Source organism: Erithacus rubecula (assembly GCF_903797595.1).
Source record: "Erithacus rubecula genome assembly, chromosome: 2".
Classification (NCBI taxonomy): Eukaryota; Metazoa; Chordata; class Aves; order Passeriformes; family Muscicapidae; genus Erithacus; species Erithacus rubecula.
Genome location: NC_136685.1, coordinates 79703634 through 79730825, shown reverse-complemented (window position 1 = coordinate 79730825; position 27192 = coordinate 79703634). Strand labels below are relative to the sequence as shown.

The following is a 27192-nucleotide window of genomic DNA, read 5'->3' as shown; positions in this document are numbered from 1 at the left end:
ATGTTAGGGCAAACAAAGAAATAGTACTTTAACTGGATGAAACTGCTGTGAGTCACTGTTTATCCATGGAGCACAGCTCCACAAAAGCAAATATCAAGCCTATGAGAGTCCACTAAAGACTGCAGTTTAGCAGTCTGGGTTCCTCTTGCCCACAGCCCTAGCTCAAGCCAGGGTGCTCACATCTACTAAGACCACCAAAATCCTAACTTGATATGAAGAAAATGGCTTGGAGGTCACCTCAAAAAACAATGTGGAGCACACCAAACACTGGAGTAAGGCATTCCTGCCTTCACCTCTCTGCTGGAGGTGAAAGCAGGAATGGCCCTCCAGCCCAGACAGACCAGCATTACAGAAGAACTAAGACCAGACACCAACAGTGCCCTCAGGAATGCCAGCAAGGTGGTCAGACTTTCCTGGGCCCTGCTACTGAAAGGGAAACAGACATGGGTGCGTTCCATGGGCTTGAGTTTGAAGAAAACCCAGGAGCAGCTAAGCATCATAGCCTGGAGGCTGCTTTCCATGAAAAGCACTGCCCTAAGAAGAGTGCAAATCAGTGGTGAACAGCCTGATGGGACCTGTAGCAATTAGCTCTGAAACAGACCTGCTCAGAAGAGCTGTGCTATTCCCATCCCACCACATCTGCTACCCTGCCAAGCCCTTCCTGATTCTGGCCGTATTTCCTGAGATCACCTTTCTCTCAAGCCTTTCAATCTCTGTGCTTCCACAGGTGACTTCTAATGTCAAAAGAAAACATTGTGGAGGGTTCAGGTGCCCCAAACCTGAGCTGGCACTTATCTCTGATCTCGTGTCTCCATCCTTGTGCGAAGTCTTGAAGTTTGATGGCCACCCCATAGAACCCCAACCCTCTGCTGGACACAGCAGCACACACGCCACGGGCTTCTAGCAAGAAATCACATTCCAGACTGTTCACCTTCTATGGCAGGGGCATCTGCCTGGCTGGGCTGATGTGAGGTGCAGCATCACAGAGGGGCTCTCACCCAAATAAAAAGGAGTCAGTGGACTCCAAAGAATCAGGCTACCTAGAGACAAAAACCCAGTTCTTTGCTGGTTCACAGGAGTGACCATGCTGCTTCATACCTCATTTCTGAATGGGAACAACACACCACATGCATTGCATGAAAAGAAACCATCCAAAGCAGTGGCTGAGGCATTTTCTTTATAGGCATGAAGTTGCTTGGCCTTCCCAAACACATCACAAGACCATGAGGGAAAAAAAATAATTAGTAGACTATGGAATTCTGAGATAAATTACTAATTAATAACCCAGATGAGATTACCACTTAGTATTTCTCCTAATGCAAATCTCTGGCAACTGTACAGAATAATGCTCATTAATATATTTCTTCAATGCCTCTTCATGCAAAAGAAATGACCCCTGCTCAAGAAAGCTCCCAAGTACATACTTATCTTGAAACACTTTTACTGAAGTCATCATAAGTACATGGCTAAATGAAAGTGTTTACCCAAAAAGGGACAGACTTGAGTACTGTGCTCTACTTCAAGCACCAGATGTTTTCCAAGGCCATTCTCTGGACTCTGGCTATGTGCAGCAGTTACTAACTTAGCCCCAGTTGGGTGCCTCAGGATAGCGTCAGCAAAGACCGAGAAGCTTAAGAAGAATTTTTCTTTAATGATGACAAATAGGTTCCTGCAATACACTTCATAGCAAGCAGTTAAATAAATGATCCTAGACCAGAAAGCTTTTTTCTCTTCCTGGAGATATGTTTTTGGCAGGCTTGAAAGGCGTGCAACTTATCCCAATTCTGCTTCCAAATTTCATTACTTCTGTTTCTTACTGCTTCTTCAAAAATACAGTTCTTCCTTCTCAGCAACAGGATTGAAGATCCCTTGCCATCTCTTATCTGCCTCCACTTTCCTCAAACTAAAGTCTGTACACCCATCATTTTATTAAGCACATCTTTCCACAGCTGACATCAGTGTGGTCAGCATCTTTCTAAATGTATTGTGCCCAAACACCCCAAGCATAGACATGGCTAGAGCCAGAGAGAGAGTGGTACTGCAGCCTCTTTGCTCTGCAGCACAACTCCTTTGCATTCTTAGCCTGAGAGGCCAAAGAGTTTTCTTTCAGTCACATCGTGGCCAAATGTACATATATCCCAGTACTCTGTCACCCTACCTTGCTTTCTCACTTCCCATTTCCTTCTGGCACAGCTGCCTCCTCCAGTCTCCAAACTGTTCACAGAGGGACTGGAAAGTAAGTTTTGTTTTGTTTGTTTTTATCTTTTAATTAAAGAAAAATTAAACAAACACAATATTTTGATAAGTGTCAACTGTTACAAGGAGAACTTCAGTTTTCCCATTTATATCAACAAACATTAAAATATCTTAGTTGTGCCATTTTTACATAGTGGGAAACATCCAAATCTTGTTACCAGACTTGCTGTGGATCATCAGCATCAGGGCTTGCCAATCATCTCTTGGTAAACACAAACACACTATCAACAAAACCTTTGTTGCCTCCACTGATGTTACAGGGTGTTTTGAAAATGTCTCCTGCACTGAAGCACTCAAGCTCCCTCAGAGTAAACCCAAGCAACTGCATGATCTAGGATTTCCTGCACTCTTACTGGAGCAGGCAACCTACAGATACCAAGGGCAGAGGCTTCCTAACATTTGTTTTTAAGATTATGGCATGGAAAGATATGAGCTACACACTACAGATGAGGCAGGAGCCTCCTACAGCACATTTTACTTTTTTATCAATGGATAAAGTGTAGCCACACTGCTGCATTTCGCATGCCAATCAGGCTGTTCTAGGATGCCTCTTCCAACACACCCTAATCAGCTCCAAGGAGCAAGCTTAGGAAAGCCCTAGGCAGCATCAGGTTTAGATGGCTTAAAACACAACCTGGACAATGCAGAGTAAGGCTGGACAACACGGCTTACTTGAGCAGCACACCAAACAAAGCCTCCTTCCCCCAAACTGGAGAGCCTTCAGATTCAGTTTGCATTTCACAATCCACTACCACCACCCTCCCTAGAGCTCCCAGAGAAGCCCTCTGCTTCTTTCCCCAGCCACCCTCACACTTAGAACAAGGGAAGGCTGCACAGTCAGCTGTCCCCTGCCTAGGACCATCGAGGCATCCTAACTTACAGCTCCGCCTTGAACCACAACCTCCTGAGGAGGGTACATCACAACACATCTCCCTACACTGCTGGGGCTGGGAACACATCCCAGGCCAGCCTCCAGAGGGGACAGCAGCCAGCTGCCCCCAGAGCAAACCTGACAGCTGCACTTAGTCCTCCATGGCCTGAAACTGGAAAGCACAGGGGTGCAGGGGAACAGCAACTCCTCCAGCCTCCCGTCCTGGGTGCTAGCCCCACTGCTGCTGCTGCCCTGCCCACCTGCTTATGCCCACCTCGCCACAGTAATCCTGCCACAGCTCTGGGAGTGAGGAGGCTGGGATTTCACAACTGGCACCCTGCCCTCTGCTTATGCCACTTGACCAGCATCTAGTCAAAGTCCTCAAGAACCCCCACGTAGAGAAATCAGGTCTCTACTGAGGCTGTGGTACCAGCCACAGCTGCCAGGTCCTGTCAGAGTCAATGGTGGGAGCTCTGAGATCAACTCTGCCATACACATCTCTGCTGGGCTTCACCTCATGCACTCACACTGGGCGTGTGCGTGTGACTCACTTACTGCAGCTCATCAGAAATCCACAAACCCAGCAGTGTTTTAGGGCCAACACTTTTCTCCAAGTGGCACAGGGATGTGTACATGTGACTCCTCAGCAATCAAAGAGAGATCCCTTGCTTAGTTTTTGAATATTTCCAGGGATGGAGATTCCACCATATCTCTGGACATCTTGCTCCAAAGCCTGACCACTTTTTCAGTGATATCAACTTCAGTGATATCTATCTTAATATCCAACTTAAACTTCCTCTGGTATGACTTAAAGCTGTGCCCCTAAGTCCTGTCACTTGTCAGGTGGGAGAAGACACTGTCCCCCACCTGGATATAACCTCCTTTCAGGTAGGTACACATGTCCCCCCTTAGCCTTGTTTTCTCCAGGTTAAACACCCCCAGGCCCTCAGCCACTCTTAGTTAGATTTGTGCTCTGAATGCTTCACCAGTTCCACTGCCCTTCTCTAGACATGCTCCAGCAATTCAACATCCTCATAGAGAGCAGGGCTGGTAGGAGTGGGAGGCTCTGGATAGCTTCTCAGGGCCAGGTAAACAAAGCTGGAGCTCAGGAAGCATCCCCTCAGCCACAACCAACAGCTGCCCCTTGATGAGCACCACCAATACCCCTGCATGCCTGAGCTGAACTCACAGCTCCCAGGCCCAGGTTTCACTAAGCCTGTGCTCACCACAGAAAACTCCTCCCAATATAGCATCAGATGCCTATTTATAACATGATGTTTACTAACACCAAACACATTCCTATTGGAAGTGGAGGACTAGATGAGTCAAGGGAGCATGAGCAAGGGAACTTTATTCTGTAGTGGGAAGATGAGGGGATCGTGGGAGGGTTACTTAGGGATGGGTGCTGCAGCATCGGCTGATCACCTGCAGCTCCCTCACCAATGCAAGGAGACTCAAGGGCACACTTGTTTTTTCACATCAGATCCTTAAGCTCTGGGAACATTTTCCTGTAAAAGTGTGAGATCAGATGCAGCACAAAGGAGTGTGTCAGCATCCCACTGCAGCCTGCTCCAGGCTTGAGAAACACCAAGTGCCAGCAGGTGTTGAAGCACCAATTTAAAATGAAGGCTCTGAAAACCTCCTGACAGTTCCTGGGATCCTCTTGAAGCAGATCAACAAAGCACTGCTGGTTGCTTCTGTGCTTTGACAGGGCCTCTTAAGACAATGCCCATCTCCAGGGGAACCACAACCCCTCCAGCCAGTGGGTGGAGAAGCAGCCCCCACTGCTCTGGATGGTCACTCTGTTATTCCACTTGCTCACTGGGAAAATTTGCAAGGATATCTGATTGCTGAGGCACTGACACCAGCCTTCAGCTGTGGGCAGATACGAGAATGACAAGGTTTGCTATGGGTCTCAAAGCAGGGTAGGGGAACGAAAGGGATTACAATCCCAGCTCCCCAAGGCACCATCTCACACCAGGAAAACTGTCCAAAAATATGCTCCTGAGCAAGAGAAGGCAAGAAATGAGTGCCTTCTACAGCTCCTTGAACTTTGCAGACTTTCTCCAGTGCTAAGCTATATCCCATCCAGCAAGGCTGGAAACAAATCCCATGTGATGTTACCGAACTGCACACCCATATGGTGGCAGAGCAGATTCTTGAAGCCCCTCCAGGTAAAACAATCAGTGCCAGTCCCTGACTCCTTGTAGAACCACCACCACATTTTCCATTTTTCCCCTCCCAGCTGCATCCAGCCATCTCCTGATGTCAGGCTAATTTTCAGAGCCTCATATTTTCCTCTCCATCTTCGAGAAAGTTATTGCTTTCCTGCCCTCAAATAGCCAACACCTCTTCCACCCTACCAAACTCATAATGGACCTCCTGGCTCCCTTCCCCACATTTGTCTTCTATGCCACTGCACTTACCAGCCCCAAATGGGCTGACTAGAATGCATATTTACATTAAGGGGCTGAATCAATTTCTGAATTTTTAACCCTTTCTAAAAGGCAAAGGAGGGTTGGTGACAGTGGCTTTACCAGAAAGCCTCAGCTGACTTCTGGTGCACGTTCAGCCAAGGCTTGGAGTCCAGAAGCATGACTGGAACACGGGACATTGTCACACATAGGGGCCAGGAACTGCTGGACAACTGCATAACAAGTTTTGGCCCTAAGCCATCTACTCAGTTTACCCTTGTGTACCATCCCTTCAGCATGGCTCAACAGGGGTGCAGGCTTCTGCACTCCATGCATTGCCAGAGGTGAAGGTATCAGCAACTTTGTCCATGCCTAGCAGGATCCTTTTCTCCCTTCATCCTCCTGGCTCACCCTTGTACATACTGCCCCCTTCCCACATGTCCATGTAGCAGCTCCCGGCTGCCCTGGCCCCTGCCCACCCGCTCTTCCCAGCACCCATTCACCCACTCCCAGCACTGACTCACTCCCTGCTGCTCCCAGCCACGCATCCAGCCTGCCTCTGGCATCCCCAGCACACCCAGACACAGGCTGAGGTGCCAACACTCTGCTTTAGAGGGTAGCAGTGAAGCAGCATGGATCCACAGCACAGGAGAACCTGGCTGTGCTCTGCATCCCACCCTGAACATCTGCATGACTACAGGCACGCTGCTGGTATGCCCCATGCCTCTGCTCATCAGAATCACATACAACTCCTCCTAGGGAGATAACACAGCTAATTTTCAGCCACCAGAAAGACAATCCACTTCCCAGATGATACATACTAGCAGCACACAAGCACTTGTTGCTGCCTGCACTCTCACCTACAGTCAGCTGAAATCTCTGCTGAGTTACTAGGAGTGAAGGATATGTCTTGCAGCAATGGACCTCTGGTCCCATTGTTAAAGTCCAGGAAAGCAGCAGGGAGCTGTCATTGCCCTTCTGTCCCCTCTTCTGCCATGCCTTGTGAACTTACCCCTTTCCTGGATGAGCAACACCTGCCTTGGAATTAGCCACAGGATTAAAACCAAAAATGTTTTTGGGTGGTTTCCCAGCTGTGTGACAGAGTAACTGCAAGAGCAAAAGCTTTGCACTGCCCCTACCAGCATGGTCAGCTCCAAGCAGACAGGGAGATGCCCAGGTGGGCAGCAGCACACCTTATGTAGTTTTGTTACTGCTAGTTTAATTTTCCATCCAAGGTCAGTGCTTAGGTTCTCCAGGTAGGATGCAGTGGCACCAAGCTGCAAGTTTAACACACACCAAAAAAAAAAAAAAAAAAAAAAAAAAAAGAGAGAGAGAGACAGAGAGAGAAAGAGGGAATAAAACATTCCCCATCCATCTCTAGTCTGAGTCATGGGAGCCCATCCCAGCCCCTGTACAGCCTCTCCTGTCTGCAGGCAACATCCAAACATCCATCTTTGTTTGGACCAAGGCTGCTCTGCTCTGTCCCCAGCTGCCACTCCCATCCACAGGCTCTTCATTCTACACCTCATGTAGCTATTAAGTGTCTCCTCCTGCTATCTGCCACCTGTCTCCACTGTCACATTTTCTCCTTTAGTTCTCTACCTGGAGATGTAGGATTCAAGTTGTTTGGGCAAGGCCACTCCCTAGCCCTGTGGGGGATGTCAACAGGGACAGCACACATGCCTGACCATTTTTCTCTTCCCCTGGAATTTACAGTCACTAGATTAGGAGAGTGGAAACCACATCTTGACTATTCCCTCTGGTATTTGCTTTGGTACCACAGTACAGAAAAGAACAGGATGTTTTCCTCCCCCAGGACTGCAGGCAGCAACATGTAGCAGCAGGTCTTCCTCCTGGACCTTCTTTAGCCTACTCACCAAGCGATAGGACAGCTGTTCATGTCCCGCCATCTCCAAACATACATACTTTAAGAAGTACAGGCAGACAAAAAAACCCAACAAAACAGCCCAAGAAACAAAAACTCCCAACACCAAACCACCACTCTCCAGCCACATTTGAGTCTCAAACCCTCCTTGATCCTGAAACCTACCTGCCATGAGACTCCTGCAGGCAAAAAGGGTATGAAAATGTACTCCCATCTAAGTGGGAAGGCAGAGCAGGAATAACAAGGCAGCCAAGCCCTGGCATTGGGATAGGAGGAGAGGGTGTTGGCCCAGAGCTCTTGGAGTCTCCAGAATCAACTCAGGAAGGAGGAGTTGGTAGAAAGGGTGGGGTTTGCAATCAGAAATGTTCACTGCAAGTCAAAGGATGCTCCGAAATGCGGGAGTGGGCAGCGAGGCAATTAGAGGATGATCAGTACGAATGACAGGATAGAGACAATCAGAAGGAAGAAGAGTGGAACAGAGGGAAGAGCAAGTGGGCATCTTTGCCCCGGGCCAAACAGGCTCAACACCCTGCAGTAGTTTTTCAGGACTAGGCTGGCAGTTTGCAGCCCACACACTATTCAGCCACAATACATAGCCCTACCTGTACCACTGCTTGGAAGGGTTGGAGTGGTGTATTTTCTGAAAGTAGAAAAGTACTTCTACTTTCACCAAACGGGCTTAAAAATTCCTTTTCTTGCTCCAAGAAATGCAACAACACAAGACAGAATATATGTGCTCCCGTTCAAAGCCACCTCTGCCTACAATGTCAATGTAGTCTGAAAAGTAACTCAGCAAAACTGCCCACCTCCTCTACGTAGATTGCCCCATCTCTTCCCTATATTTGCAATCCCCATCTAAAGATTCTATTTGATCTTTCACATCCAGCCACCCCCAGAGACATCTGCAAGCACAACTGTGTCAGACACAGAGGCAAAGACCCAAGCAATCAACATGTCTCCACAGGCATAAGTCTGCTGATGCAGGTGCAGTTATACTGGCAAAACTGCTTCTCAGTGTTTTAAAGTGGTGGAATAAAACCAGACTTCAGAAGCGGGAGCATTTTTTGCTAAAATAATCTATCAGCAGAGTAATCAAACCAGGCAGTCCTACACATTAAGCAGGTCAGAAGCTGCAGGTGTTTTGGAGCAGACCCCTAATGCACCCCAGAGACATGGTCCAGACCATGCTCAAATACTGCCACCATACCATGGTTTTAAACCTTTGATTTGCAAAGGTGTGTCCCTCACTTCACATCTACCAGAGGAAAGCTGAGCTATGGCTCCTACTCCACAAGACTCTCCCAGAACAACTTTGGCTGTTCCACCCTGTAGCACTTAACTCCCCAGCTGAAAACAGAAAGGCTTACTGGCATTATTCCCTACAAACCAGAGCTCTGCTCTCATCAAATGGAACAAAGCTTTAAAGAAAGCAAAATAAAGAAGAGAAATGCTGAGGGGTTCCCCCTTTTTTGCTTAAAGCACATCAAAGCATTTGCCTTCCCTGACTTGAAACCATAGTCAGGAGCTATCTACTAGCTTTGAAATTCCCCTCTTACCCCGGGCAGTAATAAAATATGAAGATAGAGAGCATGAGATCCCAGGAGCACTATGCAGCAGGGATTTACAAGGGATACATCCTGTCAGGCACACTGGATCATTTTTATTTTTAACAGCATTACAGCGTTAGTGAGTGAAAGGGAAATTGTGGATGTAGCAAGATTTTAGTGAGCCATCTGCTGCGGTATCTCACCCGGTCTCCCTTTCGAGGTTGGTTCACTGGACTAAGGAAGAAACATCACCTCATGGACTGAAAACAGGCATAATGACCCTAAATAAACCAGCAGCTCAAAGTGACAAAGCACTGCATTAAAGACTGGCAGGAACCAGAGGCAAGGGTCATCTTTGGTTTCATTAATCACTAGCTAGGGTGCTGAGTTTGGAGAGGTGTTAGGTTCAGGCTGCTCCCAAGCACCTGTTTGGCAAAGTAGCCAGGCACCACAGGAGAAAGGATGCTATAAATCAGTTAGAAGCAGACGACAGGATGGGACAAGGAGAAGCAGGGAACAATTCCAGAGGCACATGCACAGAGAACGGGCATAGGTTTGTCAGGGCATCACCCTACATAAGCAGGGCCCAGATGAGTGCTTTGTTTTACTGGAGCTGTCTCCTCAAAACGTAGAGGAGTCTCAACCAAAGGCCTTAGATACTAAGGAGCAATAGGCAAAGGGAACAAGAAACCCAGAGAACACAGGTGCACTGGAAAAGTAACAGGCAAAGACCTCCACGTGTACAAGAGAAGGCAGAGCCGGCTGCATGACTCTGAAGGTGACTGCAGTCCCAGCATCTCGCTATCGGTTTTTTTGCCACTCTTCATAGCCTGGCATTTCTACTCCACCAAGCTAATGATACATAGTCATAAGATATGTTATGCAGGATAACCAAGCATCATCTTCATCTTCTCCTTGATTAGATAAGCAGATTGATCTCCTTATGTTTCTCACCACAAATCTATCTCTTCAGGCCTCAGACTAATCCTGTATCTTTTCTGCGTTCTCTTCAATTTTTCAGCAGCCTTTTCTGAGCACCAACATTGGATTTAGACAGTGTATTTTAGTATCAATCTCCCCAGCACCATCTACAGCAGTACAGTCTCATTCTTAGGGCTATTTATCACTGCCTTTCCAGGTATAAAATGTTTCATACAACTGCCAGGCTTGAAGGGCCCTTAACAGTCATCTGTCAAGATTCTTCACTTGAAGCACAGGCAGTTGCAAGTCATCCAGATCTACAGACTTTTAGCTAATTTCTTCAAAAATTAACATATATACTCCTAATCCCCCATAAAACCCTTCATAATAGCCTCCATTTCTGCTTTACCATCCCAACTGATATTACAGGGAACCATAAAGTCTGAACTCCCTTATTACAGGTAAAGTGACTTCCTGCCCTGTCTTCACCACAACTACAGTCTTCTAAAAATGTACATCACTGTATATTCTTAAAGACCACGAACTTCCCTCCTCCACCTTTTCTTACTCAGGCTACACAGCCCTTCTCACAGTTCTTCTCATCCTTCCTCCCACACCATATTTCTAAAGACCTTAATTTCTATTGCTTTGCAAGATAGTCTCTCGTTTGCGCACATCCTTCTCCAAGAGTTGCATCTATATCTGAGCCTGGCCCTTCAGCAACATCTCATCTCTGTTCAGGAGAGCAGTAATTGCTTCCTGCACCTCAGAGGCATCACTCCTCATGCATCCTGGCACAAGGCTCTGGAGAGCACTTATTACTTCCTGCACCTTAGAGGTGCCATTCCTTACACAGCCTGGCAGAAGGCTTTCTTTATGTTTTTCTGCTCCCCAGAAGAGTGCTAATCCTCAATCCCCAAATTTTGGCAATACCAGTATCTTCCCCTGCCTGCTTACCTAGGGTCTCTAGATCAGATAGAAACTCTTTTGAACACAGCTTTGCCATTAGTTGAGGGTCCACATGGGGCATGCTTCCTATCTCCTACCCCTTCCTCATTAGTTTACAAGGCTTCCACTTGGGTCACTGACACAGGCTGATCTAAGATCTATTACATCCATTGCCCCTGCTCAGTTATAAAAGGCAGGACATCCTCTAAGGCAGGGGTGTTGACCAACTTGCACTACGTTCCAGACAAATGGATGCTGGTGATTTTAACTGGCATATTCTCCTACCTCCCTAACAGAATAAACACTAACTGTTTATTTTAGCTTATTGAGACAGGCTGGATGTAGTCCCATTCTTTTCCCTTGCATTTCAAGGGATCAAACCATAGACTGTCCCTTCACCAGATGTTTTCGCTGGCAGCTGCTCACCATGCAGAAGTTGTCTTAGTCTGGAAGTACTGTCAGGGAAATTTCATAAGGCTTTGCCCATATGACCACATCTAATTTACCAAAATAGTCTTGTCACCTGTTCCAATTTGTGCTTGGATTTGCTCTTTAAAATTAACTCATCACCCCTGATCTTCTTTGCAAGGTAAAGACAGAGCTCTTACTGTCACATTTTATTTGTTCCTTTTTTCCATGCCTTCAGGAGCTAAGTCCTCATATCCAAGAGCTGCATCAGCTCCTTCTGCCCTAGCTGGGAGTTCACACCAAGTTTCACATCCACCGCAAACCCAGTTACTTCCTCCCAGATTTATAACTTTGTGACTAACGCCAACTCAAGCTGCCTTTTCTGTGTTGTGAGTAATAGCGAGTCCTTGGGCAGCAACCGCAGCTCAGCAGACACACAACAATAATTCATTTCCAGGTCTATGCCTCAAGCATGGAGTTAGAGCCCATGAAAACCAAACCACCCACTTGTGTATGCGGACGTCCTCAAGATGTTAGCTTTACAAGCATCACCTGAGAGCCCCCAAAACTCAACAGCTACACAAAAAGGGAGTGTAGGCCATAAACACAGGGAGATGAAGAATTAATTCCTTTTAAGATCTTCCTTGAGACCCAAAGGCACTTTATTTTTGTCTCAAGAGCACAAGTATCCTGAGGCCATCTTCAGAGACCCTCCCCAGTCTGTCATTGCCAGGTGCTCTCTGCCCTCCAGCAGAAAACAACAGATGTGATAATTATTTCAAGCAGAAGACAAGGCCTACTGCCATCTGAGTTACCTCTAAATACAAGATCATGCCAAGATTGTCTCTGACTGAAATAAAATCTACTAAAGGCCACTGTTTATCTGGAAAAAGCATGGTCAGGCCAGCACACAACTCTCTCACCAAATGCACTCTTATGCAAAATTGCACTTGTAAGAATACCACTCTCCCCCAGACCCATGTCAGCAATACATCAGGAGACAGGTGGAGGATTTAAGGGAGCCCATCAAAACAGTTCTTCCATACAGATCTACAGGAGAAAGCAGAACACGTCCTCACAGGCCACACCAAATGGCATCAGAGCCAGAAGTCACATTGCTGGTGGCAGCTAGCAGTCTGCACAGTGATCTGCACTAAGCTGGGAACAGAAACCTGAGAGAGCATTGCTTGGGAAAGGGGATGTCAAAGCAAGCAACTTCTCTACACAAAAAATTACAGGGCTGCAGAAGCAATGAGCACACCCAGGGAAGGTCTGCAACAGTCACTCTTCCAGACAGAGAATGGCAGGGAGGTTTCTGTGCTTGCTGCTCAGAGGTAGCATGGCTGTGGTGGTTCAGAAAAGCAATAGCAGAACACACTGAAAACAGGCAGCATGAATCCTGCCAGTGACTGTTTTCTCCTGTGCTGATGCAATGTCTCGCCTTTCTAATACACAGCTCTTTAAGAGATCCAGCCCTTTCTTTAATGTAACAGCACAAACAGCCAACAGAAATGGGAATCTTCAAAACCTTGCTTTAAGCCAGACCTGTACTACCAATAGCCAATTTCTCTGGGGAAAAACAGCATGCATAAAAGAGCAGCTCTCTTCTCTTCCCAGCATAATAACCACGTGGGCAGAGGCTGCTGGCATCAACAGTTAGACCAAAGCACATCAAGAACAGGAGACCTTGCTCAGATGCAGTGGGCTATGCCAGCAGGATGCCTATCTTGCCCATATAAACCCTGTAGCCACTCCAAGAGTTTGGACTGAGAAGAGAAACTGTTTCCATTCCCCACCCTGGCTTTAAGAAGGAATAAAGGAAGGGAGGTAAAAACAGAAGAGGGAGAATGATGGGCAGGCATGGGGAGAACAGGACTGCTTAGCAATCATGTGCAAGGAATAGGTAACATGCAAACATAACCCTGTAAAAAGGGCAGTGAGCACTGTGCAGAGAAACAAGGAGGAAAGGGCCCTGCATCACTCATAGCAAGCCAGCCTCAGGCTTCCTGCAGCTAATCTGTATTTGGAGCAGAGGGCAGACACCCAGCTCCATGCTGGAAGGACGTGAAGTGAGAAGGCAGTGCCAACCACAGGCCTGCAAGCTCAGAGAAAAGCCATTTTATACCGCAAGCCTTTGCTATACAAGCTTGGCAGTGACTTCACAAATCTCACCCTCTCTCTGTTGCAGAACACATATGCATATTTTTCTTATTCCTTGCTTTTTATTTTTCTCCTTTTAACCAACTTTCTAGACAATGCATTAGGCCTGACCCCCAGCTCACTACCCTGGACAAGATGAAGGCTGCAGGCAGGGAGATACCTCATGAGAAGGCTGTGCTCAAGGCAGGTCCTGCACACATCAACTTGCCTTATGGACAGGAAGGTGAGGAGTCTTCCCAGCAAGAGGCTGAGCTGTACAGGGCACAGGAAGAAGGGTGAGGACTGCAGTTCCAGGCAGCAGGCACTCCCACAATGAACACAGAGCTACCTTCAGACAGGCCACCTGCCCCATGGTGCGGTCCTTTGGAGCTAGAGCATCAGGACCAGCAACACATTTACTAAGATTCCCCCACCTCTCTGCCTTCCTGGAAACCTGCATTTCAGTTTCCAGGTCAGCCTGCAAAAAAGCCTGAAGCTCCCTACATTCGTTTCCAGAGCCAGAAGGAAGAACAGACAGCTGCACTGAGATCAGACACAGCCAAACCTTCCTTTCACTCATTCAGCAGCGAGGCCATGGACCATTCAAGGCTCTGCTATTCCCTGTCCACCCCCCCTTCCCAACACCTCCTGAGCCATCAGGAAAGAACTGAGACCCTGCAGAGCCAGTTCAGGCAGTAAGAAATCTGCTCCTTTGCTCTGAGGCTCCAAGCAGGGCCTCTGCCTCCTTGTGTGAGAGGCAGTGTGGAGAACAGGCAGTGGGCTGGCACACTGGCCATTTGCTGCAGGAGCTGCTGGATGATGGGGAGCAGGGGGAGTGTGTGTGCAGGGCTCAACACTGTGGGCTACACAGCAAGCTCTCAGTGGCAGAAGGCAGGGAAGGAGCAGCCTAAGGGACTGTCACCAAGAATTGCTTGGCTCCCACCCTCTAGAAAGCAGCTGCTAGATTAAAAAAGCCTTTATGGTCCTGTCATTCAAGGACATGGAGACAAACTCCATTTTCCAAACATTCTCATCATCTTGTCTCATCTGTGCGCCACAAAAAGCCCTGGGGAAGATCTGGTGCCAGCCTCCAGCAAGCTTTATCATCCTTGCCCATCCCTACCCACGGCAGAGCTCTCAGATGCTTTGATATGCAAATCAGCCACAGGATCCATACCCAGCGCCGTCTGCAATTAGCAGCGCACACGGAGTATCCTACACGCAGGGCCTCCTCCCTCCCCGAGCACCACACGGCTGCGCAGGCTGCACGTCAGATGACACAGGTCCCGACTGCCTTGGGAGGGAGCGGGAGGTGCTGCCTGCAGTCCTTGGATTGTCAGCACAGCCTCACCCTGGCCAGGATGGAGATGGGCTGCTCACAGAGAGGATGCGGGCTGGGGCTGCACCTCGCTGCGGATGGGTATGTGGCAGAGGATGCTAAGGGGCTCCCACTGACCGGAGACTCACCGAAAGTGCAATTAGCAACCGACAAAAAAAACCCAGGGCCTGGGCACTGTCAGCTCTCAGGTTATGGTAAATCTCAGGGATTTTCTGAAGTTCTAGTTGTCAGAATGAAGATATTCCTTGAAGATTTTATTTTTTTTTTTTTACATGCGAACAATATAAAAACCCCCCTAAGCAAGTTCCTACCCCACTTTATTACTGCAGAGAGCTGAAAAATATAACCAAGGATATTTAAAGCCCAGAAAGAAAAAAAATAATAAACCCCCACACAAACCAGAAGGAAACCACACTCAGGATTTTTCTTTTCTTGGCTCAACTCATGGCTTCAGAACAATTCAGGACAGTTTCACTGTGCTCTGGTCAAAGGGCAAGAAAATGGAGCATTGCAAAGCCTCGTGGTGATGCCTTCTTGACATGAAAACTGACACCCTCAGAAAATACAGTAGCTTCAGTTCCTTCCAAGGTTACCAAAGACAGGAACAGACAAAAATAGAGCAAACTTAGTGCAACAAAACATACTTATGAGTCAAACCAGAGCCTGTTCCCAACCCCCTCAAAGGCATCTTCTTTCATGTTTATTTTGCTCTTATAGTATCCAGGTGAAGACTGCAGAATGGACTTCTCTCCCCATAAAGATAGCATATTCCTACTACTAAAAGGTTCAAGATGAAAAAGACCTTCCTCGGTAGATACCAGCTAATTGCAGTCATTAGAAGTAATGCTTTGCTATTTCTGGTTGAATGGAGTTCTCCTGGAGTCAGCTACCAGCTGAGTGGTCAGCTCTGCGCTCTCTCAGAAGCATTAAGAGTAATAAAATCCATTAGGGACTCTATGGTTGTTTGGAGGGGAGGGGTATTGGTCCCTGCCATGCACTTGCAGAGGCTCTGTCCCACACGCAGGTGGGGCATGGGCAGCACCACCCAAAAGGCACCTGAGCCACACAACCCTCCAGCAGCTTTGTGACCGCTGCTAATCGGCTGCTCCTGCCCCACAGCCCACGGCCTGCCGTGTGTGCTTCCTTCACACCACGGAGCAGGGCACTTTCACAGTAACAGACAAATATAGGAGAGAGGGGACTCCTCTAGCACTATGCCCAACTAAATTAGTCATCCTGAGCACACACTGATAGGCTTTTTGTTTCTAACTTCTGCTATCGAGTGGAGCAAGGGAGGGAGGTGCCCAGAATCTCAAATTGCCATAACACCTGCTCTCCATCCAGCTGAGAACCCCGGGCTGACTGCAGCCACATTGCAGATTTTTGGAGTGATGCCCCCTCCAGCAGGTAGCTACATACAGGGTGCACTCTACGGCAGCAGAAAAAAATAAGGTTTGCTGATGTGGAGGGGCCTGCGACTGAGACAAGAGCAAAAAGGGACAGCTTGGCTATCTGGCCACGGACATGAGCTACATCCGATAGCCCTTTGTCAAGTATTCCAGGGGAGGAGAAGCAGGGTAATATCAGAAACCTGCTCGCTACTCCCACCACCCCAGGAACATCGCTCCTGCCTCCCTGCCGCTCCCCTTCCCAGCGGTGCCCGCAGGAGCGGCGGGGGGCGGGCAGGCAGCTCCCCGAGCCCCACCGCGCACAAAAGCGCCGACCGCAGAACAGAGGGGCGCGCCGCGGGCAGGGGTCCGGCGAGCCCCCAGGTGCACAAACACGGTACCCAACAGCGGCCGAGGCGAGGGACGGCACGGGACAAGCGCCCGGGGGGCAGAAAGAAGCCCCGGGCGGCCCGAGCCGCTCCCCGGGCGCGCCCCCAGCCCCGCTCCGCCCCAAGATGGCAGCGGCGCCCCCGGCCCCGCCGCCCCCGCCCGGCTCGGCGCAACGGCCTCAGCCCGGCCTCGGGCGCCACCGCGGAATCCCCCATCCCCGCCGGCAAAACCCTCCGGGCCTCGGGGAGCCGCAACCGCCGCGCCGCAGCTCCCGCCCGCTTACCGGCGGCTCCTTACCCCGTGTCAAGCGCGGACGGGCTCCCCCCGGGCCGGGCCGGGCCGGGCCGGGCGCTGCGGTACCGCGCTGCTCTCCGCCGCTCTCGGAGCGAGCGGCGGACCGCTGAAGCTCGGCTGAGTTCGGCTCGGTTCGGCTGAGCTCGGCGGGGGGCGGGGCCCCGGCGGGGGGGCGGGGCGCGCAGCCGCCGGCTCTGCGCAGGGCGCGGGGCGGGGCCGGGCGGAGCCGGGCGTGCGCACGGGGGCTGCGCTGGACGGTAGGGCGCGCGCGCTGCACGCGGAGGGGCGCGCGGCCGGGCCTGGGGAGCGGCGGGACGGGACGGGACGGGACGGGACGGGACGGGACGGGACGCTGGGCAGGCAGCGCAGCGCAGCGCAGTGTAGCGTAGCATACTCGGTACCGCAGCTCCTAGCAGGGCCGGGACCCGCCGCCGCCGGGCCAGCTTGCTCCATGCGTGCTGGCTTTTTCCCGGCGCCGGGCCCGGCCCTCACACGGCCCGGTGGCCGAGCGGCTCGGCCGCTGCCCTGTGCCTCGGAGGGAGCCCCTTGCAGGTGCCCCCGGTCTGTGCACAGGGTCTCGAGTGTGTCGCAGCGCGGCAGGGGTGGTGACATCGCTGGGAGCTTTGTGTCACTCACACACTGTGCTCCCACTGACTGCGGCCCGGGCCCCCGCAGTGTGGCCTGGGAGAGGGGGAAAACACTGTTCTGAAGTTCCTGCATGCTCAGAGAGTTTCTTTGCTCAGAATTCGTGTGAGGCTGCGATTCTGTGCTTTTTTGGGTATGAGCAGTCATACTGCAAAGTTAGACCGAAATTCCTGTGTCCTGACACGTGTGGCATTTGCTCTGTGTGTCATGGGGACTCGGGAAGTGCGGGCACTAGTCTGTGCTTTCCTGGTTATTCTCCAGAAAGCTCTTTTGGAGGTCCAGTGAGTAAGGGGAGGCAGTTGGGGAAAAGGCACTGTGACATACTTCTTAAAAGTATGAATAACTTAATGTTTGTAGTAAAAACAGGTTGGCTAGCCAGTCTTTTTAACAGCAGGACATAGATGCTCATCTGAGCTCTCTTGGCTTTTCTGGTTCCAGGGCTCTCGAGGCTTGCCTGAGAGGGTTTGAAAGGAGAGAGACTGAGTTAAGGGAAGCTTCTGAGTGAGAAATGAGACTTATGCCACCAAAGCTGCAGGTGGCTCTGTAGTGCCTTGCAGTGTGAGCATGCCTTTGTCTCCAGATTGTGTTTCTCTTAAGCCTGGATTTTGACAGCATTAAGCATCCTTTTCTGGTACAGCTTTATCAGGAAGACCTAGAGCCACTATAATTTTTTGTTCTGTGAACAACTAGCCTAGGTCAGTTGTTCCTGACTTTTTTTCATGATTGAGACACAGCTACACACCTTCACTTCCTCCTAGTTTGTGTTCTTGCCCCAGCTCCCCCCAGTGTGGTTACTGCTGTCTGGGTTGTGATTGCATCTTGCTGGTTGGGGCTGAGAACCAGATATGGTCTGGTGGCTTTCCACCCTTGTCCTGATCTTGAGAACTCAGTTTTCTAAAGACCAGTAAAGAGACATTTGAGAGGTGATAGCAGTGCAAAATTACAATAGTGTTGAATTCACATGTAATTCCAGAATGACAGAGATGGGGAGGGACCTTTCTTGGCTTCAGCTCAAACACCAAAGGCCAACCAGAGAGAACTCCAGTACCTTCTCTACTGCTCATTTCTTTTGATTTCATACAGATAGTTGTCCTCTAACTTAATTTTCTGCTACTGCACTGGGAATAACACATCCCTATTTTAGTACAGTGCTGTGAATATGAATATATAGGATGATTTTAGGTGTTTGGATAATAGAACAATAAATACCGTAAGTACTTCAGAGTTGTGGATTCTTGATACTTAAAATATCAGAAGTAAGTTTGATTTTAAAGTTTAGCAGCACTTTTCTTATCAGTCATTCCTGATCATGGCCTGGAAAATTAGGTTTGTTTTGATTAAAATTTTTAACAGATGTACCTGTAATGAGTTTTTGTTGGTAACTTGGATCAGTAAATATCTTGTTTAATAGCTAATCCTATTCATAAACAGATTTTAAAAAGATTTAATTCCTCTTTGTGGATCTTGGCCTTTTTGTCTGTCATTAATGTAAAACCAATTATGTCTTGGTAATTAATATCTTGTGTATTTTTAACACAAGCAGCCCTTAATCACATTGTTCCCTTTATGAGGAGAGCTGTGAATGGATTGAGTCCCGTAGTTCACAGCTGGCTCCTGCAGCTCACTGTGGCAGACAGTCTATAAATAGACCTGCAGTGGCAGAGCAGGGGTTTAGGCATTTGTGTTGTGTGTGCTGTCTTGGGTTTATTTCCTGTGTTTAAGTGATGGATGACAGATGCAGTTCAAACCTTTATGGTGCCTGGAGCATGTCTGTATTGGTCTTTTAAAAGAATAAAGGTGGTGTTGGTCCCCACTGTGCAGATCAGGTCACTGTTAAAAAAGTGAAAAATACTTTCATTTAGTTTCTTTGGTTTTGACAGCTGGCTTTGGGTAGTTGGCCTCAGCATTTGCTTTGCAGCTTCCATTGATTTTCCATGGGGCCTGTCTGTGTGGATGAGTTGCCCACAGAAAGAAGGAAAAGGAATAACTGAATGATTATGGAATTGCAGATCTTGGGAACAGGGGTTAGTTTCAAAACTTGTGATTAAAAATGGAAATTGTACAGGATTGCCAGGTAACAGGACTCTTTAAAATTACGTTTACTCTAGGATGCAGGCAAGGTAAGAATGGTGCCTTTACTGTTTTTTGGGTATACACCACTGATAACTTGGTCAGAGCTGTTGCACTGGTTTCTGGAGTGTTCAGATGCAGACTTTTTCAGTGCTCCCCTGGCTGTATTAGTAGAGCAGATTCATGCAGACCATTCTTGTGAAGCATGCTGGTGTTTTTGCTGAAATGACAAGACATTATTGTCCAAATCTGCCAGTGTTTGTTTGCCACCACATAAGTTCTGGGTGGGCAGTGGAAGAGGTCCCAGTCTTGTGTTGTGCCACATTCATTTTAAGAAACTGAACTAGCTGAAAACTGTGACTGATTTACATAAGTGCTAAAGCCTGCATAAGGGAGGTGATGGAAATGTGTGTTGGGGGGGACACAAGGCTTCCTTTCTTGGTGCTGTGTGCCCTGATGTTCATTCAAAGTGAGCATATAATCCTGTCTTCCTTGTCTGGCATATGTCCTTGCTTTGTATCAGTTCCCTGAGGTGGTCTCATGCATTTGATGAAAATACATGTATTTTTTGTATTTTCCATTTTTTTAGCTGGGATGAAACTTTCCAGATTTTTTCCATTCAAAAGCCACTCAAGATTGCAGCAAATGCAAGTTAGTTCTTTAATATCAATGAAAGCCACTGATGGTGGTAGCTATAGAACTTGAAAATGGTGCAGTGGGTGAATAACTTCCAGACGTTTATAACTGGTGAAGAGTTTCTTTGTGGAGCACTGTTGGAATTTTATGTTGGTCTTTTGCATTGAATGGGGTAAGGCTGAAGGGCCATTGAGGAGGGTATTTGCAGTAGCAGGTCATTGCATGCTCAAAAGTAATTCAATGAAGTAGAAATAGGGTCATTTTAGTGAATATTTCATTAACAAATTCCACACCCTTTTCTGAATGTTACTTTGAGCTGTTGTCTGACGTCTGTGATAACTTTTTACAGATATGTGGAGAGGGGCAAAGTGTCTCTGTGACTGTGATTTTCATCAGAAAGAGCCACTACTAAAAATTAGGGGCAGTAGGGTGGAAACAAGAGATTCCTCTGCATGGTTCTTTATTGCTGCTTTGTTGCAGCTATGAGTGGTCAGTGTTGTATAAATAGTTGTCTTTGTGTTAGGCCTCTCATTTTAGGATTTTGTCTGTTTAAATATGCTCTTGCCTAGCATGAAAAACTTGGAAATTAATCCTGCTTGAGCAGGAGATTGGACTAGATGACCTCCAAAAGTCTCTTCAAAGATAAATCCTTGTTCAGGAGTATTAGTGGCTAAGTACTAAGCAGGTAGTGATGTTTTGCCTGTCTGGGGTATTTTGGAGTGCACTCCTGCCTGTATCAGTTGGGCAGTACTGATGACTTCTGGGAGTTCCTACAGGTTTTCCTGTGCTTGAAGGTTATGGGGTTACTCTTCCCATACACCTGTGGGCACTGGGGCTGATGGCTGTCACCAGTTTATAGCAGCTCTTCAATTTTGGCACCCTTTTGGAGTGTTCATGTGGCAGCACCAAATGTGGCAGAGTGAATGGCTTCTGTGCCCTTCAAAGTACAGTTGTTTAGTAATTAGCAGTTCCACAGGGGGAAACTGAGGGCAGGAGAGATGATGTGCACAGCCATAGAGGGATCAAATTGGGACTGGATCTGGTTGAGGAACACCTGGAGACAGACCCAGAGTATTGGCTGTTCCTTTCTAGAAAGGAAACTGGCATGTTACAATAGCTAAAGTTGTGATTCATTGTGAACACACTTGCACTCTTGAATGCTGTTCTTCATGCCATAGATGCATTCTTCTTTTCCCTCCATCCTGAACCCTCCTGCTAATGGGAGGCATCCCCCATGTTTACTCAGTTGCTAACAGGATGCTTCATACCAAATAATCAATCATGCAAAATTTCTTAGCTTGTGACACATCTTAATGTGCTGAGGAATAATTCTTAGCTAAGAAGGGGGTACTGAGTCATCTGGAAAAATAAACAGTCCTTGGACACTTAATGCTGTTGATGCTTCCGCTGGAAGTTTTGTAACTTCAAACCTTCACTGCTGCCACGGGGTAGAAACAAACAGTGACTTCTCCTAGGAGCAATGAGTGAGTTCAGAGTTTAGGGAGCACTTCAGCACATTTTAGATGTGCTTTAAGCACATCTGGCTATGCTGGTCTTGATGCTGCTGTCCCTTTGACAGCAGGCAGAGTCTGCACCTGTGCCTGCCTTGTCATGAGGCCTCTCCTATTAATCTTACATAGCAGTGTGGAAGAGCAGACACACCTTCTCCAGCCACCAAGGCTACCGTGCCTGCTGGGAAATAGAGATGGGGGTGACAGTGGTAGCTGAACTCCCCAAGAGGTGTTCCTGAGAGACAACAGAGCAGCCAACTTGCTGCTGCTTCTTTGGGTTTTGTAGAGGGATCCAAAGGCTCACTGTGAGGAAGTAGGAGCATTGTTACGCCCCAAGTTTGAATTTCACATGGGGAGAGAGCACACCCACATGCAGAACAGGACACGGGCACACAGTGGCCTTAAAGCAAGTCAGCACAGTGGAACTTGCTTAGAAATCTGAGCAGCAGCGAGGCCAGGTGTTGGACTTTGATTGCCAGCAATGCTGTAAATGCAACAGGGCCTTCTGTCATTAGGATCACACAGCTGGGTGAGGAGATGTGGCATAAACACAGCCTTTTGGGAGTCTCATTTCAGAGAGAAAGCAGTGCAGGCAAGCCCTCAACTCATTTGATGATCATCTACCCCACAGAAAAGTGGCGTTAGTTGTTTTGGGTTTTTTTTTTTTTTGTTCATTTGTTTTTTGTAAATAAATATAAGCTTTGGCTCTTGCTGTTCTGTTCCAAACCTTCCTGTATGAAGGGTTAGTTGGCCACCTGTACTTTGCTCAGGTGGCACCACTCAAACTGCTGTGGTGCACATGTCCTCTGCTTCTCACTGTGCTCTCAGGTAACACTTGCTCTGTAGAACAACTACAAACCCTTAAACTTACACACGTCCTCAAGTAAGCAAACACATTGGAGAAAAAAGTAATAAAAGAGGGAGTGAAGATTTAGGCTGGACTTTACTTGGTTGCTATAAGAGCTGTAGCATTGTCTGTCAGAAGGCTCTGTGAGTATTTTTTTCTTCCTAGAGAAGTTAACTCAGCTTTGTTTTTAAAATAAAAGTTAAAAAAACGGCTTTACAATGTATTACTATAGTTTGGCCCAAAACCCATCAGAACTGTCAGAGAGAGAGATTATGTCAATGGATTTTTAGTGTTTACTTTAGAAAGGAGAGAAGCAGAGCCCGTGTTGGTTACACTGCCAAGGTCACAGCAAGCAGTGTCACATGGTAATAGTTGCAGTCAGGTGGAAAGTCTTAGCTGTACCTGAGCTGGCCTGGAAGAGGAATGGCTTTAAGTCTGTGTTGTTTCCTCCCTTTGCTTGGATCTGCCGGCATGATCACCTGGGTCATGGCTCCCTAATGATGTTTGGGAAAGTGATCTGCGTTCAGATAAGCCTTTGTGACTGTTCATGCAAGCTGGTCCCCGTCAGCCTGACAGAATGGGGTTAGGGAGCCGCCATAGACGTGGGCAGGGAAGAGGGTGTGGTTGGGAGGTTACCCTTGTAACCCAGCTGTGCTGCAGTCAGGGTGGTCTGCAGTGTACAGCAGCACTGAGCGAGCACTGTGAAGGTACAGGGAATGCTTTTCCCTGGACGGCCTGGACAGACTGGCAGCAGTGTAACTGTGCTCTCTGAACACGCTGCTTAACACCTCTCTATGCTAAGAGAGAGAATGCCCTCACCAATGGAGCTCTGACTTGTTTCTTGTCTGGCAAATTGTTTCCTCAATCTGTGATGCCTGTTTGTGAGCTGTTTGGTCTTTTGCTTGGTTTTATAGGTAACCTTGGTAGCTTTTACGAGTAACCATGATGGCTTTTACTGGGCACTGCAGCCTCTAGACCAGTTCACATCTGAAATTTTCAAACCTGCTTCTTGTTATGTGATTCATAGTGCACACAGAAGGGCTCTTACCTCTGTGTGTAGGAAACTGCAATGCAGTGATACTGAATCCAGCTTTGTAGTCTATGTGTCTGAATTACATTGCCTCCTGAATTCAGGCAGGGATTGTAGATCTGCTTGTAGTGTGCTGCGGATGCTGCTACCACTCTGTGTCCTGTGGATTCCAGCATCTAAATAAGTGCTGAGACCCTAGTGTGTGATTCATGTAAAGGGAAGAAAGCAAACCAAATTCTGTCAATTTCCCAGCGTTAATAATTCTTTTGTTTCTTACACAGCATTGGCTACCAAATGGCTCTCTTGAAAAGACAGTTTGGTTTATCTTTAACCCATCTTAGCAGTGCTGTGATCCAACGACAGTTCAGGTAACTTTCAAATTTTGCTTTTGTTTTCTTCAGAATGTTTCATGATTGAAAGAGATACTGTTAAATAGATCAAGAATAAGATACAGCATTTGTAATTCAAAAGGATAATATAATAAAAGAAAGATCTCACAGTTTTCCTTTAACAGGTTGAAAAGTAAGCCCAGACACTCCACTTGCAGGGTCTTGGCAGTCTGAACTCTGCATTTTCATATGTGTGTAAGGAGGCTTTTAGGCCTTTGACAGCAGTATATGGGCCTGAAAGTCGAAGTTGAAAGTGTCTGTGTTTCTCATGCAAGTGCAAAAAACACCAACAGTGAGCCCCTAATTTATCATTTAAGTTATTTAGACTAAAAATAATCTGATAAGACTTTCTTACACTTTAACAATGTCTATTTTGTTATTTTTCTTTTGTTTCTTGTTCCAGGCTCTAGGCATTTAAAATTTTAAGTTTATGGACTACATATTTTACAATGCCTTGCACAAAACTTAATCCCACAGTACACTCTGTCAAGTTGGGGAATCTATAACTCTTTGAAGCGTCGGAGCTTCAGTGTAAAGGATGAGAGCAGTCATTCCCAGGGCTGTGGTCTGGAGAGTGGGTTAAGACAGTGCTTAGGGCTAGGTGAGGAGATGTGGCATAAACAGAGCCACATGTGAAATCCTTGGAGCTATCTTAAGGAGGTATCCAGACCTTCCTGGCTTTCTCTGCAAGTGGGCTGCATAGGAGCATTGGCCAGTATACATTTAAAGCATATATAAGTGACAATGGCAGGGGGGTGAAGTCTTGTCCATAGAGGTGAACAGGACTTCAAAAAACTTAATGGAGAGACCTTTTCTTTGTGGGGTCTTTTCCTCTTTCCTGTCCTCCAAGACTGTGGCAGAAATGAAGAAAAAAGGGAAAGAAAAAGTTCTCACAGTGCAATTATTCTTGCCTAGTGGTTCCTGGACAGTGACATTTACATCTATTTGCTACTGCTATGTTTCATACTTGGTTCCAATGAGGTTTTCCCTGCTCCTTCCTGTGACAACACTTCTCTTTTTTTCAGCCTCCTTCCTTCTGCTTTCCCTGTTGTGCAGCCACAGAGGTTGGGCAGAGGAGAGAGAGTGTGGTGTACTGCAGTCCCTGCCATGGGATGGGCTGGGGTGGGATAGAGTGGCTGTTTGCAGACATTAGTGACTTCTGAGAGAGAGAGGAAAGCTCAAGTAGGTCTCTACTGTGGGAAACAGATCTTGAAAGGCAGTGTTTGACCTCTGGAGCAGTTGGACTAATGCAGATTGACTCCACTGGCCTTCTTCACCATGTGTGAAAACACCTGCTTCAACTGATGTCCATCCACACCACATTTGGTGTGCATGCTCATCTTTTAGGTAGCTTTGCAAATACAGGCCTTCCTCTTCAAGAAGGGATGATGGTCTCTATTTGCTTCACACACTTCTGCTCTAAAAACAAGATGAATGGTTAAGTTGCTTCCATATGCTGTCACTGAGTAGTTCAGCTGGCAGCAGGTGCCATTCCTGCAGCTCTGGCCAGCATGTTTCTAGTACCTCACTGCAAAGCAGTTGTTTAGCAGCAGAGAGGATCTTCCTGCTTTTCCTGGTCTGTGTTTGGGTGTCCTTTGAAAATAAAGAAGAAATCACTTGAGTCTGGGCTCACTGAATAAAAGAATAAAGGTTTCTGCAAGAGAGTGTGTTCCTGCTGTTCCCAAGTATATTCAGTCAGACATAACAACTTAGTATCGTGCAGTTTATTTATGTTGTTTCTTAATCCCACAAAGCAAGCATACAGAAGAGACTGTGTCTCTCTGGATTCCTTCCACACAGGGAAGGTGGTGATCTCTTAGATTCTATTTGGAACCAGCTTGGCACAGCCACAGCAGGACCTCAGAGGTCGTACTGAGGGCAAAATAAACTATGAGACTCACAGACTTCACTGAAATTAAGGTTGGTCATGAAAGTCCTTAGTGCTTGGGACTATGCAAGATTGAAAGACTCTAACTTGAGTCTTAGCTTCCTGCAGGCAGTGTGAAATAGAAGTGAATACAATTTTTTTTTGCTTGTAGATTGAAGCTGGATCATCTGCAGTTGCAAAAAGCGCATGATACGCAAGCTGCTCTTCACGCAATCTTTTAGTTGTGTTTCAGAGTAGAAAGGTCATTTTATATTTGAGATTTAGTAAAGAGTGTGCAAAGCCCAAAGTAGCATCTGGGTTTCAAAGAGCACACTGAAAGCAGTCAGTGTGTCACCCATATGGTATATATTTGTTGCTGGCGCCTTCTGCGTGGCTTGTGTAATGACAAGATTCTGTGCTGGGTTTGCCTTTGCTCCCTAGGATTATTGATATCTGTCTCTCATTCTCTCCTGTCTCTTGGTAGCATCACTGGAGCATGCCAGGCAATACAGAAACTGACCCGGGTGCGAGTGGTGGACAACAGCGCCTTGGGGAACACCCCCTACCACCGGCCCCCAAAGTGTATCCACGTGTATAACAAGACTGGAGTTGGCAAAGTCGGAGATAAGATCCTTCTGGCTATCAAAGGAGAAAAGAAGAAGGCTTTAATTGTAGGGCACAAGATGCCTGGCCCCACCATGACGCCTAGATTTGATTCCAACAATGTGGTACTCATAGAAGATAATGGAAATCCAGTAGGGACTAGAATAAAAACACCAATTCCCTATACACTGCGAAGAAGAGAAGGCGAGTTCTCCAAAGTACTGGCCATTGCCCGCAACTTTGTGTGAATGCTGAGAGAGGTCTTCAGCAATCCTTTCATACAGCAGCTGTTCCTTGGTCCTTTTCCAGAAATTGTGAAACATGAAAAAGCTGATGTTCATCAAGAATCTCTCCTTCCTTTTGAGAATTTCAAGCAACTGATTTAAATATTGAAATAGTTTCTTTTTCTCCAAAAGAAGGTTAATTTATTTTAGAGAACATCTGCAGTATGTTTGGGAAACGATCCTTCACCCTTACTCTTCCTGTGGTATTCATCTGGTCTGTCATCATTAAAATGAGAACATGAAAATCCTTGTCCTGTATTGCTTATACTCTCTTTTCCCTATTTCTGCCTTTTCCAGTTCCCCAGGAGCAAGACTCAATCCCTGGTCCAGTGATACTGGGAGTCTACAATATGGATTTACAAGTAATGGAGTAGGAGACACGTAATGAACTGTGTGCTTTGGGCACATTGAGTAAAAAGGCTAGTTTCTGCCTTTGCCCAAGAGAAATATTTAGGAACAATTAGAATCAGGAAGGCATGGTGGTGTGTGCTTGAACAGGGCTTACCAGAG

General features: G+C 47.4%; 2 protein-coding genes across 10 annotated transcripts in view; one reads left to right on the top strand and one right to left on the bottom strand.

Annotated features, from left to right (window-relative positions):
- TMEM63B (transmembrane protein 63B) overlaps positions 1-17001 on the bottom strand; it is a 47247-nt gene extending 30246 nt beyond the window's left edge. For 3 of the 7 annotated variants that reach the window (XM_079298498.1, XM_079298501.1, XM_079298502.1), the window contains exon 1: positions 16804-16960. The gene's annotated coding sequence lies outside the window, so the exon portion shown is untranslated. Of the gene's footprint in view, positions 1-16789 lie in introns of all 7 variants that reach the window. The other 4 variants (XM_079298495.1, XM_079298499.1, XM_079298500.1 and 1 more) reach the window with 4 other exon arrangements.
- MRPL14 (mitochondrial ribosomal protein L14) lies at positions 17002-26929 on the top strand. Of its 3 annotated transcripts, none has more exons than XM_079298524.1 (3): positions 17002-17057; positions 23821-23907; positions 26280-26929. In XM_079298524.1, the coding sequence occupies exons 2-3, from the start codon at positions 23834-23836 to the stop codon at positions 26644-26646; spliced, it is 441 nt and encodes a 146-aa protein (XP_079154650.1). In that variant the 5' UTR covers positions 17002-17057; positions 23821-23833; the 3' UTR covers positions 26647-26929. The 3 variants fall into 3 exon arrangements, with proteins under 3 accessions (XP_079154650.1, XP_079154649.1, XP_079154648.1); XM_079298523.1 differs by lacking the exon at positions 17002-17057 and adding an exon at positions 22354-22490; XM_079298522.1 differs by lacking the exon at positions 17002-17057 and adding an exon at positions 22651-23091.
- The last annotated feature ends 263 nt before the right edge of the window (positions 26930-27192 follow it).